Consider the following 13,231-nt stretch of genomic DNA (forward strand, 5'->3'; position numbering starts at 1 on the left):
GAGAGAGAGTAAGAGAGCACAAGTGGCAAAAAAATATCTGCAATCCCCACGACACAGCAGCTAAAGAATAAGACTACTGATGAAAACACTGATCACAGCAAAAAGCCTGTCTCTCCATCGCTCCTGCGCAACTCTCTGTCTCTGCTTTCGAGCCTCTCTCTCTCTCTCTCTCTCTCTCTCTGCCTTATCTCTCTCTCTCTCTCTCTCTCTCTCTCTCTCTCTGACACACACACACTTACAATCAGGTGGCGCAATGAGCGGGCTCCTCTCGCTTCCCCCCCTCCCCCGTCACTATGACAACTGGGTTCTGTGAGCATCCTGAATAGTTAGTGGTGAGTCTGAGCAGGAAGCAACGGCGGCTCGCACACCTACATTTGTGCACACAAGTTCTGACGCCTGCTGACAGATCGTCCCTCTCTCTCTCTCTCTCTCTCTCTCTCTCTCTCTCTCTCTCTCTCTCTCTCACTCACACATCCACAGTGATTCAGTTCACAGAAGGGAGAACGTCACTCCCGTCAATAAGGACTACTGTTCTGGCCAAACGGCACGTCTGTGTGTTTTGCAGCAGCGAATGGCTCCGAATATTCCCATAGGGATACAGCATCATCCCATACATTCCTTGTGTGTGTCAGACACTGTTCTGTACCATGCAGTGTCTCTCTCACTTCTCGCTGATGTCCAACCCCACCCACATGCTTTCCTCTTAGGTCAGAGGGTCAGGCGACAAGTGAGGACTTTGTGTCTGGCTCCAACAAGTCCTCATACTGTTCTGGTCCCAGCGCTCAGACACAACAACACGTACAGTACGACTTATGATATGTCACAATGTAAAGGGGTGTACACTGGGGGCTTCATTAGTCCAAGGTGAGCTGAAAACAGCTGCAGCAGGGACAAAGTTTTTCCTACTTTAGCTTTTCTGTAACAAACAGGCAAGAATCCAGATAAAACTGAGGTAGAGCCAATTTTTTTTTCTACGGCTATGTAGCTAAGCAAAACCTTTATCAGCAGACTGTTTTTGCAACTGCTTTAGCTTTTTGCTTGCAACACATAGGACCAATCACAATCTGAAGTATCGTAATTTCAATTTTCAAGCAAAATTAAATGGTCTTTTTTCCATCTTGCAATCTTCTATTTATTTACCAACATATTTCCTACCGTAGCATCGGTGCCGTTACACTATGTCAGAGTCTCTCTCTCTCTTCTCTCCCCTCCTTCTCTCCTCTCCCTGCGTCATCATCAGCGGCTGGGTGCCAGTGAGAGAGGACAGGAGAGGACTGAGAGGAGAAGAGGCAGAGGACACAAGCGTAAGCAGGATACAAAAGCACTGGAAAAGTTGTCAATTAGAGATAGAGTGCGGGTCTGCCGGATAGAGATTAACCCGAAAGAATGAAGACACAGACAAAAGATGACACACACGCAATGCCACGTGCACTCCCTCCATCTAAAGTCACCGTTATCGGTTCTGATTTCGACTAAATTGTGGATGATGAGTCATATTAAAATTGGCCTCACCTGTTATTGTTTGTTCCCTGAACCTATGCGCACCATTATGACTAACTCTCATCCTAATAGCTATGCCTAACCAATATTAATCAGTCTAACCACCCATCGTGCTCACCCCAAAAGCATTCAATGTATCGGAAGATCAGTAGGCTCGCAGCACAGGAACATATCAACTCTTTCATGATGTTCATTTCTAAAAATTTAAAGGAAACTTTCATCGGCTGTTACCTTAGGTAGCCCTGTGTCCGGTGACGTAGATGATTTCACTCTCCTCTGAAAAGCCTGTGAGTGAACCAAAAACAACAAAGTGCCGCACAAACACACACATACACACACAGGTAATGAAGCATGGAGTGCTGATCCACCAGCGGAGCTAACAGTCTACTCATCACTCTGTTCCACATCATTACAGAACCACAATGGACAGAAAGTTCGCTGCTGTATCATGTCTGCGTGTTGTCGAGTGCTGACCTCCTGGTTATGAAATGATGTTCATTCTCTTTATGGGCTCAACACGCACGCACACACACACTATCCAAATGGTGACTCTCCATTAGGTAAATTCATTCTCTATCTGTAACCCTTAAATCTACTTGCTAAAATGTAACCCTTAACAAACAGTAATTCTAACCCTTACACTACAATAAGTTTCTCTGAACTCTAAAATAAACTCGTGTGCACCAGCTTTTCCATTCCAAGGTAGTCAAGAGTAAATGTATCTGAGTAAACTGTTGCTGAAGACTCATAACGTGCATAAACACCTAACTCCTTACATCACATGTACAGTTTTCTCATGCTTGTAGGATGTTAGTGGGAGTTCTTTCAGTTCTTCGAGTATTTCCAGTTTATTTACAAGAACTAAAGGGGGATTTTCTTTTAGGTAAAACTGTCAATTTTTGGTGAGTCAATAATTCTCAAATGTAAATACTTGCTGGTTTCGTGAGTCTTCTGAGATATTAAAATGAATATTTTTGGATTTTGGACTGTTGGTTGGACAAAACAACTTTGACTTTGGGAAATACTATTTTCTGATGTTTTACTGTCCCAATCAATTAACTGATTGATCAAGAAAATAATCTGCTGTTTAAATGATAATGAAAACAACTGTTATTGCAGTCTTATCAATTTACACAATGATGCTGCCTAATCACAAACAAAGTCAGTGCTTTACCAGTGCTGTGTTTGACTGTAACTTTGATTAACTGCTCTGTCAAACATCCTTTGCTTTAATTCCTTGTGTAGTTTTTGTATTTATGGATCCTTCTTGCTGTCTCTGTCCTAGCTCTTCACATCTTAGGGCTGCATTAACTCCTCTGTTTCTTTCACACCAACCACAGATTAGTAGAGGAGGGATGCAACGGGCAGATGAGAGAGGACAAAGGAGGACCACCAGGAAGACAGGGCCTGGGGGTCCGATTTACCTGCAGAGGCCCAGGGTGGGCCAGGGAAGAGGAGGTTTAGGCCTGGGTCACTGCATGCACCCCAGGCTGATTTGACAAAATACCCTGTTCCCAGCACGGTGGTGATGAGTGAACATACAGAGGCTGGAGACACTAATTACACTATACATCACAAACTAAATGTATAGGGCATACTACACATCATTTACACACACATATAAAGTGATACTGATATAAATAGTGTTGAAGCAGAACAAACAGAAGACTGAGAAAAAGAAAGAAAAAGGGAAAGAGGAGATAATCCATAGCTACGCTCAATTCTCCTCTAAATGCTCTCAGCAGACTCAACAAACAACCAAACCCTTCTGACAAATTGTCAATCAGAGGCCTTTGAAGGGACTGGTGGATTTGTTATGATAGGTCCTGGTGACAGCTGAATGGCTGGCAGCACAGACAGGCTTCTCATCTTACAGGGGAGGGGGAGACAGTGACTGATGGACTGACAGACATAATGCAACGTGATGGGACCATTCGCAAACAAGAGTTGATGGAGCAGGATTTACATTTGTTTTACTTAACATGCAAAGATGTAGAGACACAAATAAAGACACAAGCAATCCAATCACCGTATCCAGATTTTGCTAGTGGTTTCTGATGGGGGTCCGTCTTTCCTGTTTTTGTTAGACATTATTTTACATTTAGTCATTTATATTTTAAACTGAAAAAATAAGAGGAAAGAGCAAGATAACTAGGGTTTCACATTAATAATAACTTTATTTATGTAGCACTTTCCTTATCATAGTAAGAAATTGTTTAAAAAGTGATGACAAGATGCTAACCTTACATTGAATAAATTAATTAATAGAAAAATAATGACAACATAATGCATCTTAAACTAAAACCAGGTTTTTAAAAAAAGTGGTTTTAGCCAACATTTAAAGGGTCACTTCAAAATACCTGGGAGAATATAAATGTAGGTTGGAGCTAATCAATTTAATACCTAAAAAAAACAATGAACAACGGAAGAGAGAAAGCACAAGAAAGGATGTGTCAGAGAGGCAGGGAGAAAAGGGAAATAATAATGGAGGAGAAAAGAGAAAGAGGTTAAGTATTGAATACATGAAAGAAGGGAAGCGAGAGCGGATGAGACAAAATCCACACGGACTTGCGAGAAGAAAACATGACTGCCTAGGAAATGGAGAGACATGAAAAGATAGACGATAACGACACGAGAAGGGATAAGGGAGAAACTGTAAAAAGCCAGGAGTGAAGCATGAGACACAAACTTATGACAGCCGTGTGAGCGTAATGAACACAGGGTTCATTCTACCGATACAAAAACCCAACCGCAAACACACATCACAGTACACAGAAGAAGCAGAAACTGTTTAATAGCAACTAATATGAGGGCAAACATTTAAGGGGCAGTTCACCCAAATCATAAAAAATATACTTTCCCACCCAAGCACCAGTATCTAGTTTTGCAGATACTGTAGATTTAGATCACAGCGCATTTGCCAAAGGTTTTGAGATCTTTGCCTCTGAAAAATCTGCTGACACAGCAATACAATGGAATACAATGAATGGATTTTTGTCAATGGTTGAATGGTTGAATGGTTGAATGTATTCGCTGTCAACTGTTATCAGGATTTTCAACCTTCAGCATAAAGTAGTTTCCAATGAAAACTGTCCACAACTGTTCTATGACAAATGAAGAATAGTATCCCAGGGTAAGAAACCAAACTTGCTTGATAAGGAGAATGGTGACAGAGACCCAAAAGATGAAAACATGAATTGGAGACTGGTTATAGGTCGGGGTTGAGATCACAGAACAGTGTCTAGGCGTGTATTCATGCCTTAGCATTTGCTCATTCAAGATTATCCAAACAGGACGCTGATGTCCAAGCACCACACAGGAGTGACAGCTGTCATGTGCTGAACATTTGGGCTGTGTTGCGTATTGTTTATGTGTGTGGATGCCAGTGCAGGTGGTATGTTATGTACAGAACAAAGTGTTGATTTCTACATAGCTGCAGTGAAAATTGCAGGAGGAGGGAGACACATCTTAAGACATCAGATATGTTCTCCCAGACAGTAATAAAAAGAGGAAGAGGGGGTAAGACGTATGCAGCATGTATGGATCCTTTGTAGTGTTTTCATGTGCTGTAAAATTAAAGTCTAAAGCAAGTGTCAAGTCTCTGCAAGTTGATTGTCATACATGTAGTCATCTAAATCCTGCGAAAGAAATTCAGGGATGGCAGAAAAAACTGTTGAGCCTTGGAAGGAGGAAATGTGACTAATTTAATAAAACATCTGTGGTGGCAGCTGCCCACTTGATATACCATCCAAGTGACATACTGTATCCACATTCACACCTTCGGTCCTGGCACTTTGAGCTGGCGCGTGGTGCTGCCTGTTGGACGGATCTGTGATGATGCAGACTGATGAGAGCTAGCCATCATCTCTAGCTTAGTGCAGCATTCATTTGACTATCTAAAGCCAAGCCTGTCAACTTAATTGCGACAGCAAAATACGTTATGCTTGAAAGGTAATGCTGGATGAATTATGATTTCTCTCAACGTAATGAGAAAATGTTGTTAATTATTAAAGTATTTGGCAAGTTGCAAAAACGTTGATACTGAACGTATGAGTGAAATGTTCAGGGACAACGTACCTAGTTGGGGGTTTTTTCCCCAAAAATATCTTGCAGCACAATATCTGCAGCAATATTAAACTTTTTATGGTTATTTTTAGACTCTAGACGCAGTCTAAACTTCGGTCTAAACTTAGCTGTACATGAACATAATTTCTAGGGGACAAAGTTTTCTAAAACAGACCTCTGTAGAAACCTTCACTTATTATGCACATGGCTGTCCCAAAAAGGACTGAAACAATAAACCCTGTGTATTAGAAATCCATTCTTTGTTCAACAGTGTTTCAATTCCTGCTGTCCATGAGCCATAATCTCCTACAATAAGCTTTTGTATTAGTGAGAAACAAACTTGCTCTTTAATTACAGATTCCAGAGTAAACTAAACAGCTATGCTACAAAACTTACAGTAAATCATAGTGACAAACACACTAACAAATAGGAAACATGTGTTAAAGCATATAGCCCTGTCAGAATACTTTAAAAACTCCGCTAATGTGTCATAGAGATATCGTCTCTTTACACTGCAGTGAGCCAAAAATTAAGGCTCACTTCTCAGCAATTACACACTGCTGAGCTGAGCTGATGGAGAAAGGGAGATGAGAACATCCATCTGAAGCTACTGTTGTAGAGATCAAAGGCATCATTACCATGCATAAATGGGCAGGATAAAAAGGAGCGAGACGCCTGTTATTTTCCCATTCACAACGTCAGCTGGGGGACCAAAGACGTGTTATTATATCCAAACAAAAGTTAAAAACAAACTAGTCAGACTGATGATTTAGTGTGTTGTAAAGTGTGCATGTAAAGTGTGTGTGTGTGTGTGTGTGTGTGTGTGACTGTATGAGTAGGAAAGAGACATCATATAGAGAGTAAAAGAAAGAATGAAAGAAAGAGAGACAGAGAGAGGAAAGGAAGTGTGTATGTAGAGAAACAACAAGGGGAAAAAAACATCAAAGAACAAGACTGTGAGAACGGATGATGGAGAAACCGAGACAGAGGAGAGATCTTCTAGATAAGACAGTGAGTGCTGTATGAAATGGATCCTGTGCAGATATGAAATGAGATTAGGTCAACCCCGCCGATCTAATTGGTGCACAGCAAAAGGTTGAACGCAGGAGAGGAAAGAAGGAATAAACTTTGTGAATAAAGGGGCTCATTGAACACAGGATAGACTACAGTCTATCTATCCTCTACTGTTGCCTTGGTTACCGCCTCTAGTGGGCGACGAGTGCTGACGAAAATGGCTGGAAGAGACGAAAGAGAAACACACACAAACATGGAGGGTGAAGTACAGGGGGAAATGTGATGACAAAGGTGTTTCTCGTTCTATTTTCTGGTATCTCTTTGTTTTGAGAGCAAGATCTTCCTGCTCTGAAAGACTGTTAGACCTGACACCTTCATTACAGACATACACACTAAAAAATCAGTATGTTGTTTTGCATTTAAAAAAAAAAAATCTTATTCTACTAGTAGTTTTTTGTTCAAGGAAACATAATATTTTAAGACATTAAGATGGATATTTTGCACGATAGAATACTGAAAACCCTTAAGAAAAGAACAGAAACACAAAATTCAGAAAACTACATGTCAAACATGGCTTGTTGAACCAAATATCGTCCTCACAGTTGCCCTGTGGAGCGAGAAACAACACAATAAGCTCCTTAAAAAAAACTGGGGCACCAAAAAAAAAAAAAAAAAAACAGACATGACCTGTTTCAATTCCACGAATGACTGACCTCACAACACAAGCATAGGTTTGAGAGGCTAGACTCTGTCGGTTGGGACACAGAAAGGCTGAAAGCTTGCAGTTGTTTTTATTCCAACCGCTTGTATAAACCAGGTGATTTCACTGACCGGCGTTCAACACAAGCATTTTGCTCCTTAAGCTCCCTCAGCTCAACGAATGCTGTTTTGATCCTGAACTTTGACTCACACAAAGAGACACAAGCAACAATAATAACATATTATTATAGTTTTATAACAGGTTTATACAGTGAAATCATGATCTTTAAGCAAAACTGCAAACACCATTTCCTTTGAATAATCAAAATAATATTTCCTGTCTTATAAACAGAATTATGTTGAGCTGTTAGTTTTGCAGTCATTTTAGTCAGACAATGTGCGTCAGTCAGACTATTGCTTTTTTTTTTTTTTTTTTAATGACAGTGTTTGATGTCTGCCCCGGCGTACGCTTAGCCAGCACAGACGGAGATCGAGGAGTGACAACAACTAATTTCCTCCACTTCACAGGAAAGAAGAATCAGAGCCAACGGGTGGACGCAGCGGTCGAGATGGGGCTTTGAGATGAAACACTGTACGTGAGCAGCGGCAGCAGAGGTGGTGTGATACATGTGAAATGTAACTACTGCAGCGTAGGCAGGGTGTGATGGGCATGCACTGCAGAGAGTGGAGCATGTCACATGCAATATTCCACCTGATAACAAGGTATTCATCCCGCTCCAGCTGCTTAAAGAGGAAGTAGGAATTCTTTCACTTACATGTACTTGTGCACAGTTTATACTTGTGCAAGATAATATAAATCCTGTGTTTATCTTTTCATATGCCCTATAATCAACAAGGTGGTCAGCACATTAGATGGCTCACTTATGAATAACTTCATAACGCAACGGAACGTCTTTGAGGCTCGTTTGTTATTGTGATACACACGGCATAGGTGTGCCGTATGTCACTTTACAGCATTGCTCACACACACAACATGCTACTGTATGCTTCTGCTGAGCTATATCACAACCATTAGTATTCATGCTGCCTCTCTGACAATGCAGCATTACAGCAGCAGCGGCTCCACTATCAATGCTCTGCTCATTTTGACGCTTTGTCTCTGTGAGGACCACAATATTTACAAGCGTACAAGCTCAAGCAGAACAGCCTGACCCTGACCTTACAACTTGTTGTACGTTCTGCCCTAAAACCTAGGATTAATATGTTGTAGGCGCAGAGTGTTGCCTTACTTATTCCTTTATTCACTTATTCATTACATGTGCTGGAACATACAGGCAAAACAATACTTGTATTAACATGATACAACCTTTGATTTAAGAAAATTACAAATATTTGTGGAGAATATCACTTGTCATAGTAAAGGCTGATCAAATCAGATGATTCTCACATGCTAGCACGCACACACTAGGACCCACACACACATGCACACACACCACTCTAGCGAGGATGGAGACTCTCCTCCAGGCATGACGAGAAGGGTGAACTTCAGCTCTACTATATCTGATGTCTCCTCACAATCACTTCTCTTGTTGGAGACGTCTTCCCGAGGCCTAAGGCTCCACCTCATACACCTTTATGATCTATTTCTAACAGCAGTGTAAGAGTGGAGCCCATTGTTTAAACTAACATGTCTTATGATCCACACATGAGCAAACTACAGCTTGATCAAAGCAGAGCCAGAAGCTCAGAAAGAACATCCATTTAGGCTAAAACCCTGGGACACCACGTTTTGTAGACAACATATTGTCCGCAATAACAATTTACTGATCATATGATATTTGTTAAAAGGTTAGATAAACCTGACAATATTAACAAACTTGCTTATTTTTATATCTACAGTATAGTGTTGCCTGCCTCTAAGTAGCACTTTTGCTCATAAAAGCACATTTCAGCAGTCAGGGGGGCAACTTTTATGTAAAAAAAAAAAAAAAAAAAAAAAGCATCTTGCCACTGTAGAGGTGCCAACTGGAACCAACACTCTAGCTTATTGCTCTAGCACATTGTTTGTGGTCTATCGGGAATGTGCTACATAGGTTTCCCCTGTTTTCACCTGTTTCCTAGTTCTGATCTTTCTCGTCTCTCTTCTCTCAAAAGCCTTTCTCTCCTCTCTGTAGCTGTTAATGAATGTGTCACATCTTTTGTCTCCCTGCTCACAGACGGACAGACAGACAGACAGACAGACAGATAGAAACAGTCTGTTCCCTGAGCCTGCAAACAGGACACTGGCCTTTTATGGGTGCTCCTCTCACATTCCCTAATGGATTCTACTATTGCAGGATGAAAAATGAAACCTCTCTTATAACAGTTTGAGCACAATCTGTTTTTTTCTAACATACACAAGCTAGTCAGGGATGTTATTTGTCTGCACATATGTGATACGATATAACAAATAAATACAACCACTTTTGTGCAGTTCAGGAACACAACTATACAGTAAAAAGTCCACATGAAATACGAGCACGCTCAATGAGATGTGTATATTTACACACACAAGTATCTACCATAAAAAAAAAGCATTCCCCTTTGTAACTGAGCCTATATTTAAAACTTTAAAATCTTATAATTTATAGACCCTTTCATTGACGTAGGCTGCATTATGATACATGGTTAGAGGAGTTCAACATCAGAGAAGTCAGACAAGAAACACTCCTTGTTAACTTGCACACACTGCAATGAGCATTCACATCACAGATCATATCCAGGTTGAAACAAACTGCAATTAACAACTTCAAAGTCACCACAGAAGAATTCGGACAACACAGATTCCCACATTAAAAAACGAAAGACCCAAGTCATACAAACACAGAACTTTGTTATCACCAACCTTCTCCAGCTTTTCAAAATGCTCCCGCAGGAACTTCATAGGACGCTCAGGCTTAGCGATGCAGAGGTTCACAATGCACTCTTTGAGGATCTGCTGGATGTTGTGCTTCTGCACAAAAATTTCACAGCCCTTCAAACTCTCGTCTTCTTCCAGTGTGGAGGAGGAGGTGGCCATCTTATCTTTTATCTCTGTGGCAGTGGGAGAAAACAGGGTGGACCATGAGAGGAGGGGAGGGAAAGCAGAACAGAGAAGGGGGTAGTACAGGGTGGCAGGGGAGAAGGGGGTTGTGGAAAACAGAAAATAGAAAGGAGGGGCAAAATGGGGAGCTCATACTGTATGATAAGAGGGGAACAGTGGAGAGAATGGATTGTGGGAAGGAGGTGACTGAACATTTCACACCCTGTTGCTAATGTATCCTGTGAATGACCTCATGACATAACCTGTTGTCAGTTGGCAAAACCTTCAGTAAGACATGACATTTTTTGTAAATAAGTTATGAATCATTAACTTGGTGCTTTAGTAGTACAGTTAGTCATTATGACAATATATTGTGAGCCAATATAAATTTGCTAACCATCAGATTTTGCCATGCTGTTTAGGGCTGCAATTTACGATTAGTTTCATTATCGATTAATCTGTAAATTATTTTCTCGATTAATCAATTAGTTGTTTGGTCAAAACAATTAATTGATTATCAAAATAATTGGCAATTAATGTAATAGTTAAAATTGATTAATATGAATTAATATCTCTGGGTGTATTAGACATTTGTGGGCCATGCTGCAATACAATGAGCAGGAATGCTTTATGGCCATAATGGATTTTTGTGATATTTGAATCATCGTGGTGAAGTACCTTGATTTGAATTTGAATTTTCCTTAAAAAGTATTATATAAAACACAGATCGATATCACAATATCAAATTACAGATGCCAGGATAGAGGATTTTATCCCTATCGCCCACTCTTACTTGCTATATTAGTAGTAAAACTGTATCCCTGAGCAAATGTGCCAGCCTCTTCCTTGTGTCTTTGACTGTGGGCAGGTGACAGAAGAAGCCCACAAAAGAGTGTATTGGATAACAGTATTTCACATAGGACTGGGCGATATGGACAAAATCAAATATCACAATATTTTTAGACCAAATACCTCGATATTGATATTGCAACAACATTGTAGAGATGACTATTGATGCTTTCACAAAATATTTACACAATGAGGTTTTTTGATAAATAATCATAAGTGGGTAAAGGCAAATAATAGAACAGCTAGAACAGGCTGGTAAGTTCAGAAAATTACATCAATTTACTGTAATGCAGCCATTAAAACCAAGAAAAGACAACACTTATGCCATATCACAATATTATGATATCCAAAATCTAAAACGATATCTAGTCTTATATCACAATATCGATATAATATCGATATATTGCTCAAGCCTAATATCACACTTAATAGGGGTGCACACCTTATGTTAAATGAATACATAACTAATACATGCTCATTAGTATGTTTCTTTGTGGATGAGGATTGAAAACTGGTGCTTAAACAGATATAATGTTATTAGTGAAGTAAATTAGCATAAGCAGGTGGAGGCAAAGTAAATCATGTAACAGTGTATGACAACTGACAACATGATCATATCAGGCTATAGTTGTGCCAAACAACAGCAGTATGTTACATGACAAGCCAGGAAGCAAACTGCTCACTACCCTATATGACTTCCTGAAATGGAAATCACGTCTATGATATGGTTAATGCTGCATAATAAATCACAATCAGTCATGACTTTAGGGTATGACATGTACCGAGTGCACTTTCTTCACAGCAAATGACAAAGCAGCGTCCACATATAGCAATTTTTGCTGGGTACACTATGGAGCTAGTGATGAAAGTGGGCACCTGTTCCAGTGCATTCAATAGACGGCTAACCCAGCTAGCCTTGCTAACCTTACAATGACAACCAAACCACAACGAGGCGGAATTACTGCGACTACCACGACGTGAACGCTGCCAGGGGGGTGGGGGCTGATAGGCTATAACCCGCTACTCTGTGTCCATAAATGCACGGTGTAGTCGGTGCTCTGGCGGGTATCCCTACCGTTATATTTTGGAGGATGCTCAGTGAGAAAACACCTCGCTGCTGGTGGGAGATTGGTGAGGTACCGTTTGCTGGCTTAGGATGCTGCTGCTGCTGCTGCCGCTCTGCCTCTCTGCTACCTCGGCTCGCTCTGCGTCAGTCCGGATGACGTCAATCTGTCATCTTCTCGACCGCAAAGGCGCTCACTCCCTCTCCCTATCGAGGCCAGCAGCAGCAGCCTGTTTGCAGGTGAAAAACCTTTAAAGGAAACATACACCTGAAATCATCATTTGGGGAAGGGGTGTCTTTCTGTGATACTGAACAGGTTTTGTCTGTGAATTTGAAGACTTACTCCAACAATAAGGAACAATAAGGAACATTTACTTGAAAAAATTCAGATTTCAGAGAGTTTAATGGCCTCTCAAAATTAAAAATCTTCCCAGAGAAAGGAGACAGGGCATATCTTGTGGCTCCCAATATGTATTAACATGCCACAACCTGAGGGACAGTGAATGACCTACACACACATGCACACACACACAAACACACACACACACACAAATTCATGCATAGGACATACTGTATAAATACATGGATATACCATATATAATTAATATATATCAATCCTAATGTTATGTTAATGTTATTTTGTTTCACTGACTCTTGACTCATGCCAATAAAGCAGATTTGAATTTGACTGTATGCTGATTCCATTTATAGAGAAACCCTGGAGCTGACATATTTGACACAGGGCCATAACCAGGATTACTGAGGTCATGAGTCTCAAAATGCTCCCCCTCTCCCCTCTCAGATAAAGACCAGACTGACCAGATTTTTCATATGCCTATTTTATTATTATTAGCCTAATATTCAACTGTTAAATTTCCTAATTCTATTTCCTAGTGTGAAAGTCTGAATGCTGTTTCAAAGCCATTCTCTACACTGTCAGGAAAACAATTTTGGTTTGGTTTATTAAGCCTTTATTTCTTTTTGTGCTCCATTTTGTTGGCATAAAAGTAGTCAAATTT

General features: G+C 40.5%; 1 protein-coding gene across 1 annotated transcript in view; it reads right to left on the reverse strand.

Moving 5' to 3' along the window:
* The window catches only part of prkar1b (protein kinase, cAMP-dependent, regulatory, type I, beta), a 66,599-nt gene extending 54,139 nt beyond the window's left edge, over positions 1 to 12,460 (reverse strand). The window contains exons 1-2 of the mRNA XM_042392124.1: positions 12,225 to 12,460; positions 10,124 to 10,311 (exon numbers count right to left, since the gene is read on the reverse strand). Of these exons, the coding sequence (XP_042248058.1) occupies positions 10,124 to 10,297 (174 nt within the window). The 5' untranslated portion in view covers positions 10,298 to 10,311; positions 12,225 to 12,460. The remainder of the gene's footprint in view (positions 1 to 10,123; positions 10,312 to 12,224) is intronic.
* Between the last annotated feature and the right edge of the window lie 771 nt (positions 12,461 to 13,231).

The sequence above is a fragment of the Thunnus maccoyii genome, chromosome 18 (assembly GCF_910596095.1).
Source record: "Thunnus maccoyii chromosome 18, fThuMac1.1, whole genome shotgun sequence".
Lineage (NCBI taxonomy): Eukaryota > Metazoa > Chordata > Actinopteri > Scombriformes > Scombridae > Thunnus > Thunnus maccoyii.